Genomic DNA, 10,237 nt, shown 5'->3' on the forward strand with positions numbered 1-10,237 from the left:
ATCATAAAATAGTAAATTAGTTGGATACTAAATTAATTAAAAATATATTTTTTATTAAATATTTATGTTTCTATTAATATTTACAATCTAAAAAAACATTACATGTTCAAAAAATGCTATAAAAAAATACATGTTACTCTTTTAATACCAAAAATACATGTATTCCTCAAATAAAAAAGCAAGGTTGTTTTTTTGAACTTTACTTTTTTTTTTAAATCAATATCATTACTATAGGTTTCTTATAAATCTTTGCAAAGTACCATTTTGGATAATGTTCCTTAATCTTCAGGTAATTAAACTAATGCAAAACACTAGAGAATTGTAGCATTCAAAATGCAACGTAACTAGGAGCAGTTATAGCAAACTAGGCCTATATTTAGTTTCAATTTCATCTTACATATAAAACTTTCAAGAAAACTGGGCTCTGCCCAACAGATGTCTGATGTCCGCATCCTGGAAAGTGAAAGGACAGGAACAGGAATGGCATCATTATCCACAATGTAAGAGTAGGTTTCCTCAATCTAAATTGTCAATCTAAACATTCAATCACTGTCCTCAACTGTACAAATGGCTTCTTGATGATGGATCAACTCCACACAATCACCAATCTACTCACACTAAAATATGGACATACAAAAGAAATTTAACTACAGTCCCACCAGGAGGATGCTCAAGTGTTGAAAACAGGGACACCATGTAGCTGAGAACACATTCATCGACCTTATATGCGTGTAACCATCAGATCAATATTAAGCAGATGAATATGTACATATAACTAACAGCATGAGTACAAAGATAGCAAAGAAAACCTACCATGGCAAGACTAATTTCCTTCAACGTAGAGCGCTAATGCAGAGGACGGGTTGAGCTCTGATGGGATTGAAAGATATTAAAAATTAGCTGCAGATAATATCAACTATTAGAAATTGAAAAGACATCAGAGATAAAGTGCTGAACCACCTTCGGGTTCCCCTCGCAACCAATCCCGTGCACATATTAGAGCTTGTCGAATGTCTGGATTTAGTGAACTTCTATGACTATCCAGCACCCTACCTCCAGTTCTGAATGCGGATTCTGGTGCAACAGTAGACATTGGTGTCCCTAGAACATCACGTGCCATCATTGACAAGATAGGATACCTCGGCGTGTGAACCTTCCACCAGTTCAGTATATTGAAATCACAATTGCGAGGGAAGACTGGTTCCTCTAAATATTTGTCTAAATCTGATGCTACACTCTGACTTTGAGAAGTCTCATGCAAGAACTTGTCAAAGCCCTTTAATCTGTCTCTACTATCAGTACTGGTACTTGGTAAACTGCTGCCAGGCAAAGCTGAACCTTGATCCACTAATGTTGAACAAATAGAATAAGCATTAAAAAGTTCTTTAATACCATCTGAAACTTCTTTGATTCGATCGAGAGCTGTACTACCATATATCTGAGAATAATAATATTCTACTAATTTCATCTTGAATCGTGGATCTAAGATGGCTGCTACTGCCAAAGCTAAACTACACTTGATCCAATATTTATCAAACTTGGCTTTCATCTGAGATGCTATGGAGCTAAGGAAATTATCTGAGCTCTTGCACCATTCAATTAATTGAATATGAACATCACAAATCTCAGGGAAATACATATTTGCCGTGGGGCATTTGTTCCCAGAAAAGACATTAGTGATTTCAACAAAAAGTTTCAAATAACTAGTGATGGAACTTGTCCATTCCCACTCTGTATCAGTTAAGGCTGTTGTATACGCTGGGTCATGCTCTTGCAGCAGAGAAAATGAGCCCCTGTACTCTAAGGCCGTTTCAAGCATTAGATATGTTGAGTTCCATTGAATTGGGGAGTCAAGAACCAAGATCTTCTGACTGGTGATTCCAAGTTGCTGGGATATCTCCGTAAATTTCCCTTGTGTTACCTGTGAACTTTTAACATGTCTAACACTTGCTCGAATTTTTTGGGTAACTTCTCGAAGTGCTTCCATGGCATCTTGAACAATCGAATTCAAAACATGTGCAGCTGAACGCACATCAAATAACTGGCCATTACTCAAAAGGGGCCTGTTTTGAGAGATTCGATCCTTGATTCTAAGGACAATATCATCATCAGAGGAACAATCATCAAATGTCATGGCAAACAGCTTGCACTCAATGTCCCAATCCATGAGGCACTTAATAATAACTTCTGAAAGCATATCTTCAGTGTGAGAAGAATCAAGTGTCATGAAATTTATAATCTTCTTTTGCAATTTCCAGTCCTCATCGATAAAATACGATGTCAAACACAAGTACTCCGTGTTTTCTGGAGAAGACCACATTTCAATGGAAAGGTTAATTCTGCCTTGCAATCTATTTATCATCTCATATACTTTCTGTTTCTCTTTCACATAAATGTCCACACAGGAGAGTTCAATGGAGCTATTTGGCACAAACTCAAATAAAGGCTGGAGGTTTTTGATAAATTTTTTGAATCCCACATGCTCAACCATAGCCAAAGGATAACCATGTACTATGATCATGCGGGCAAGATCAAGCTGACTCCGCTCTTGATCAAACCTACTACTTCCCAGGCTGATAACATCATCTTTTCTCTGGTCCTGATCATATTTTATTATCGCAGTCTTTAGATATTCATCTTTTCTTTGCCCTTCATCATAGCTAACATTTGGAAGGCTAAGGGAAGTTTCCTTTTTCCTTCTCTTTGCAAGTAGTGGTGACAAGTCACAATTAGATCGTTTTAAGCATCGTAGTAAGTGATTCCTCAGATGTGTAGTTCCGCTGTTACTTGATCCACTGAGTTTCTTGTTACAGTGTACACAAACAGCATAACATACGTCAGCCTTCCTGACCCTTTCAAAGTGATTCCACACTACAGAAGTTAACCTCTTTGGTTTCTTAATGGCTGGTTCAGTTGAAATTTCCATTGCATAAGGTTCTGTGGGGCAAGTCTGCAGGTAACATTAATAGATGAACTCATATTTGATGATTACAGCATATGCCATAACACAATCCAGAAGATAAATTATGTCAAGACATCAAGTCCTCAGACCCCATATGACATGCATTTAGTAATGATGTTACAACAATAAAATCAACAAAAGTTGAAAATAACAGAAAACTAAAAGAGAGAAACAAAGAAATTCTATCATCAGAACATGTCAAGGGAAACAAAGACAATCAATAAAAGCCAATAGGGAAACATAGCAAGAGCCCTCAGCTAAAATTAATGGTCTTGTAACCTACTATGTAGGGGCAGGACAAATTCATGAAAACTCAAAAAGAAAGGTATTGTCATATGAAAACAATAAGCAGGATAAATACTTAAAATGAAAACAAAACAAGCTTGCCAAGTTCAGTTAGAACTGATTGTGTTTCGTAGCACAAGCATAAACATTTGCTAAACAAGCAACAGGCGGGCAGAGTTTAATAAAGTGAAACACAGGTCTTGTATATTCGGATTCCTCAAATGCCAAAAAAGAAATATATTCATATTTGAAAACCAACAAGGAACATGCACACCCAACAATCATCAATTCATAAATACATACACTTAAAATAGACCCAGCAGTCATCAATTGATAAATACAACAAACTAAACGTAAACAGATAGGGGTCGTCTCAACATCTGCAATTTTCATCTCATAATTTCAGTTACAATCATTAATTCATAGATAAGAGAATCAAAACAACTATTTCACCAAAAAAAAAAAACAGTCGGGTCATTTCAAAATAGACCAATTGCATAAACAAATGTGAAACTGAAAAATTATGGTGAATCTATGGTTTCTTGAAAAGTAAGAAAAAGAAATGGATCATTAATGAAAGTGGGTCTTACATGGATTAAAGCAGAAGCTTCGATTTTTGTTTTGGATTGTTGGAAGTCACAGAGTCCGATCAGGGGATCCGGAAAGGTTTTTGTTGAAAAGGGGAAAGGAGAAAAGATAGGATCCGGTATGGGTTTGTTCGTTGGACAGAAGCGGATCGGATAAGATGAGAAGATCCGAGATCCACTTCGATTGTGGGTTAATAACGCAAGGTCTGGATATTTTCTCTTTTATTTCAAGCACATTAAAGGGACCCTATTGAATGCTTTGGATCCGGTTTTAGGGTATAGGAAAGGCGGTTTAGGCTTGGATTTTGGTTTGGTTTGGTTTTAGTGGGTTTGTTGGGTATGACTTGGATGTGGGGAAGCGATATACGAGCAAAATTACACTACTTCCCTCGGAACTTTCTATATTTTATTTTAAAATATAACTAATAGGTCCCACTATTATATGATATATATCATAATCAAATTTTAATATAGTTAAAAATATATTTAAAGATATTTTATATGAAAGATATTTAAATACTTTTAAAAATATAATAAAAATAAAATTTAAAAATATTTCTTTATTTTGTAAAAAGAAGCTCGTATGAAACTATTCATATGCAAACTTCTTTCACATATTCATTACAACATTCTTTCTATATAAATTTTTTTTGCCAACTCTTCGAAAGGCGTAGTAGAAGAGTGGCGCAAATATTTTTGATTTCTTCTTGCTCTATTCCAAGCAATGGTAAAATTTCCTCCGCGAGCCGACTAACTGAAAAAAAAAATATATTTTCATTAAATTTTCCATTTCTAGTAATATATTTAGGTACGGTGTTTATTTTTAAGTGTTATTTTTCAAAAAATTTATGCAAAAACCTGTTTTTTTAGAGATGTATTGAGCAATGACTATTGAAGTATATCGGTATAACTATTATTTTGGTAGACAAAACGTAACTAAATATCATACATTATATGTGTTTGATAAAATGACTAAGAGAGAAATTTTTTAACAAGTTTTTTGAATTTGGATGTAATTGTTGCCAATATACTATATACTTATATGTATCGTATTGTTAAAGATCAATTTTTTAATTGGATTTTTTAAATTTTGGCTACTTAGTTCCTTTTGTTATATATTTTTTTTTAGTGATTTTGACCTTTTGGTATCTACTTCTTTATAAGAAAACAAAAAGGGTCCATTTTAGTTATTTATTATTCACGAAAGAGTTTTTAGTTTTTTTTAAATCGTTATTTAGTATTGAAGATGAGACTAGTATATATTGCTAATTTTGGAGGTATTGTTACAACATTCTAGCTTATAATAAGATTGAAGTTTGAAAATAAATCAAAGATTATCAACCTAAAAAGTAAAACTCTTATTGTGTAAAAAAACACCATATATGTCCGTAAGTGAATTTGAAAGGGTAGATTTTTAGAAGTAATAGGATATATAATTTGTTTGATTCTTCCAAACTTAGCAAACCTCACTAAGCCCTTTGTATTGGTCTATTTCCAAATTTGGAAATGCAACAATTATACCTTTCTAAATCAAATACATTCATTGCTTCCTCCACCACTTGAGACTATATTATTATTATTATTATGATATGTGTTATTGCTATTGCTACTGGTATTCAAAAGATTTAATTCTCACCGAAATTTGCTTCTGAAGTTTCCCCTTGTTTTGTTTCCTTATTTCACTTTAACTAAATTGATTATCTATTCCTTTGAATGTTTTTCTTTTATTTTATAATTATTATGATTTTTTTAAAAAAGAATTTAATATCGCAACTACAATTATGAAATTCTTTATGAAAATAAATGTTAAATCTTTTCGACCTGTGTTTTGTTCTGCTCATTGATTCTTCACCTTTTTTTTTTCTTTCATTACTCTCTTTGAAATATTCAAAATTTAATGGCTTTGATATTTAAATAGTGAGAGAAAAAATAAAAAAAAATAGAAATAAAAATAAAATCAAAACAAAGATTAAAACAATACACAAAAATAAGCTCATATTTCAAGGCTACTACAATCATTTATCAATATAATCAAACCCATACATCACTACTACTACCATCAAACTTGTTTGTTATCACCACCTCAACAAATTCATATCAATCCCAAAATCTCAACAAAAAGAATAATAGTAAATTTTTTTTCTATTGAATTATTTTTCTTTTATTTTGATAACAACTTTAATTTTTAATTTATGATTGTATCACTGTAGCCACCTGACACAGGCTACAATCACCATTTGATATTACTTGTTGTCACTTGATAAATGGACTTGGATAAAACTCATTTTCAAAAACTAGTTCAAAAAAGAGGGTGCTTAATCCACTTATACAACTTCTAATATCGCTAATACATACTCACTAATTAGCTTCTTTTAATACATTCAAACTGAGATGAATGCAGTCAAAACCAAATGATTCAAACTGAGTTTGTTAATGAATTAAGGACATACCATTTCATTCAACTTGCTATAATTTAATTTCATAACAAAATGTATATATAAAAACCCATCTTTCAGAGATCCATTAAGCCAGTGCTCATTACGTATATGAGTAAAGCTATTATTTTAGAAAACAAAATGTAATTAAGCATTATGCATTATGTGTTTGATAAAATGACTAAAATAGAAATTTTTATAAAAGTTTTAATTTTTGAATCTAGATGTGATTGTTGTTACTGTATTATATACTCTCATGTATATAGTTATGTTAAGGATCAAATTATTTAGTTAGAGTTTTCAAATTTCAACCAGTTGAGTCCTTTCATTTTATGTTTTTTTAGTGATTTCGATGGTTTGGTGTCTGCTTCTTTATGAGAAAATAAAAAGGCCTCCTCATGGGCCGTAATAAATTATATCCTTTGTTGTGATAACTTTAGAATTTTTGTATTTTCATAATCAATTGCATTATGATAATTTTTATAACATTGTGACATCCGAACATAAAATATATAAAAAGAAAAGTATTAGACCTGTAAAATATATAATTTTATAATATATATATATATATATATATATATATATATATATATATATATATTGTCACGACCCACCTTGGGGGCCTGTGTACTAGGAATGGGTAGGCTTAAGGCCACCGAAACCCGTAGTAAGCCTTACCAACCCGCAAATCCATATATACAATTAACCAAATATAAAGTAGTCATAATTATCTTGCATAATACATCATCATACTACCAACAGGAGTCAGAATAGTTATATAAATTTAAAAATTTCCTACTGCGGATTCTCTAGAGTAAAAATGACAAGTATATAAGTACAAGTTAATTACAAAAGTCCGAAGAAGAAGAAGTCGGACTGTCGAATGTGCGATGGCGAAGGTCTTTAACTAACACCTGAAAAAAAATTATAACTGAGACTGTCAGTCTCGAGAGTGAGATAAAATCGAATAATCTAGAGACTATTGCAGTCTTCACAGGAAATATTAATTATTCGAGTCCATATATCAAACCCTGAACATAAACAGAAATCATGATGTCATCATACCATAATGAAATAAATAAATAAATAAATAATATCTTTGTTTCTTTTCTTTTCGGGACGAGTGGCTCGGTAGAACCCTAAACCCCAAATTCTAGTAGCCTTTCGGCTCTCTTAATCCAACAGGTCTGGCGCCCAGAGAGCAAGCTCGATCAGGGTCCTTACCTCCAGCCTGAACACTTGAATTCCAAATAAGCCGCCCAGAGAGCATTGCTCGATCGGGGACCTTAACTCCGCATTAATCGAACTCGGCCCAGAGCAAGCTCGATCAGGCGACAAATTCATAATAACCTTATATCCATGATCATTACCGCATGCGGTCGATGTAACCCATCAAAGGCATGTTCTACAAGCCACATTTCCCAATTCGCAATCATCACATATAATAATTATTATTATCTGATGAACTCAACCAACACATATCGAAATAAAGATTAAAGATTTAAGGTAAAACAGCGTGAAATTTGTGAGGGAAAAATAATAACGTTTATCTTATTATAACATACTAATAATAATATTTATATTATTTCAAATATTAATAATCAAGTGAAATCATTTATTTTACGATACTAATAATTATATTATGCATAAACTTTCAAAATAGCATATTAAATCAGACTTAGCAATAGTGTAATGATTAAATGACTTTAACTCACTGATTTAACGCGTTCCGCAGTCCGCTCCTACGCCTCGGGTGGAGCTGGCGGGAAGGCTGAATTATCTAATAACAAAAGGACATACAATTAATAGACATTCGAAAATTTTTCCTAACTTAGACCCTAAGGTCGACTGCCTAGAATTAAATTGGACTCGAGGATTCTGCCGAAAATTTGACAGAACCTCCCTTAAATTACGGATATTTACCCCCCGTAAAACGGGTCCAGGACCTGCCAAAAACATATCAGACATGCTGGAATTTAATAACAGGAGCCGGGCCACAAGAACTGCATTAATATTTTCCCGACTCCAAAACACCACAATCCAAACAATTTAATTTGATTTATTTTTAAACTACCCAACACAAGCAATTAATAGCCACAATAACTTTCTAATATTAAAACAAAATTTTTAGAGTCTAAAATAAAATTATACCGAGTTAAAAATTAAAATATTTCGCGCGTCCAGAAAACACCGGGGTCCGGAAGCCGGTCCTGCCAACAGTGTCGGAATTCAAATCCGGAAGCGCCTACGCGAAGCTCAAGTTGCGGGGAGTCCGGAAGTACAAGAGTTTTGGCCGGAAAGTGGCCGGAAGGCGGCGGATCGGGGCCGGAAAGTCGCTGCTCACGCGACACTTTCCAAGGCTGCCGGCAAGGATTTCCGACGGAGGAGGGTTGCTTCCGGGGTTTTCGGGGGTGAGGAACTCATTTCCGATGCCAGATCTCCGAAAACATGCCGGCAAGAGGGCGAGCGGCGAAGGCAGCCCCCCCTTGTTCTTGACAACGCCGACGGAAAGGAGGAAAGGGGAAGGGAGCTGCTGCAGAGCGGCGGGAAGGGAGGAAGGCGCTGGCGACGGCGGCGGCGAGCTGGGCGGCACGTAGGCGGTGCGGGGAAGAAGACAGTCGACGGGGAGAGGGAGAAGGAAGGGAGGAAGGAAAAGGAGGAGGGTAAAGGTGTTACATATATATTCTTATGATTATGATTGTCTCAAAGTACAAGTCCTTTTCTATGCTCAAATGAGCTGTATTTAGTACTATTTTGCTCTTAGACGTACTACATATGTTGTGAAATATTCTGCAGTTGCATTTGAATGAACAGTATTTTGAACTTTCCTTTCATTGATGCTCACTTGCATCCGAATGTAAGTGTTATTATGTCCATAACTAATCAACTATCTATATTCAAGGGACAATACCTAATTACCCCATTAAAAGTGATTGAAGATTAATTTTTGTTACTCAAACATAAGAAAATAACACAGAGTTCAGTAATTATTCCAAAACTAAAAAAGGACAGGGTTTTTATTTTATATGAGTTTTGATTGTCTCATCTATCTTGACTTAATTATTAAATTAATTAGAAAAAGAAAGAATGAATTGGCATCAATCAAACCAGGAAATAGTCGCAAGTGAAAGAGAATGGAAAAAAATTTGACTATTTTAAAGATTGATAAATCCAAAATGCGATGCTTTATGATTGGTACAGACCAAATGCTCTCTCAATGACAAGGTCTGTCTCATTTTTACTAATTTTGTTGAATCCAAACTTGTAGTCTTCTTTCTCAACCTTTTCAAAGCAACTTGATTATTCATATTTATTGAATATATGTTGTTCCATAAGTGCTATTTTTAGTTATTTTTTAATCAATAGATGTAAGCATAAATGACCATCAGAATGAACTGCTATTAGGATAATGTCCCTAGTTCTAAGCTTCTTGTGATTGATGTTTTGATGGCCATGGAATTATTAGAGATGGTTGAATAGCAGCTGAAGATGAGATCAATTTGTATTAATAAATGGCCTGAACTTCTGATAAGTGCTAGTAGCACTTACTTTTGAAGCTTGTTTTACCTCGGTTTCACCTTAAATTGAGTTTAGTTTATTTGTCAGACTTTGTTTTCAGTTTCTTTTTAGGTATTTGGCAAAGCTTGCTTGATGAAAGGAAGTTTGAGTTTCAAGTGCAAGAAATATTAGCCAAGGAGCACCTACCATCAAGGATAAGAGTGTCCCACGGGCATGACACGAGAAGAAGCTGCCCGTGCCACCTTCTCGTTTGAAGTATGAAAAATGGCAGAATGATGGCTTACATGACAGGAGAGGCACGGGACCGTGTGATTTGGTAAAAATGGCAGATTGCTCAAGGAATAACACAGGAAGAGGACACACCCCTGTAGATAGAGAATATCTTCAAGAAAGGTTTTTAGTCAAGGATGCCATACGGCCGTGTGGTTCCTAAAAAGCACACTATTTAA

At 34.2% G+C, this 10,237-nt stretch overlaps 1 protein-coding gene and 1 long non-coding RNA gene across 2 annotated transcripts; both read right to left on the reverse strand.

The window, feature by feature from the left end:
- Window positions 1-354: 354 nt before the first annotated feature.
- LOC107262282 (zinc finger BED domain-containing protein RICESLEEPER 1-like) lies at window positions 355-4,195 on the reverse strand. The gene is made up of 4 exons (XM_015727192.3): window positions 3,838-4,195; window positions 961-2,950; window positions 814-870; window positions 355-720 (listed from the first exon to the last, which is right to left on the reverse strand). The coding sequence occupies exons 2-3, from the start codon at window positions 2,924-2,926 to the stop codon at window positions 824-826; spliced, it is 2,013 nt and encodes a 670-aa protein (XP_015582678.1). The 5' UTR covers window positions 2,927-2,950; window positions 3,838-4,195; the 3' UTR covers window positions 355-720; window positions 814-823.
- Window positions 4,196-6,937: 2,742 nt separating this feature from the next.
- Window positions 6,938-9,126, reverse strand: LOC125371057. The gene is made up of 3 exons (XR_007217259.1): window positions 8,421-9,126; window positions 7,985-8,049; window positions 6,938-7,183 (listed from the first exon to the last, which is right to left on the reverse strand). It is a non-coding gene; the product is annotated as an uncharacterized LOC125371057 (long non-coding RNA).
- Between the last annotated feature and the right edge of the window lie 1,111 nt (window positions 9,127-10,237).

This window comes from Ricinus communis, chromosome 9 (genome assembly GCF_019578655.1).
Source record: "Ricinus communis isolate WT05 ecotype wild-type chromosome 9, ASM1957865v1, whole genome shotgun sequence".
NCBI classification, from domain to species: domain Eukaryota; kingdom Viridiplantae; phylum Streptophyta; class Magnoliopsida; order Malpighiales; family Euphorbiaceae; genus Ricinus; species Ricinus communis.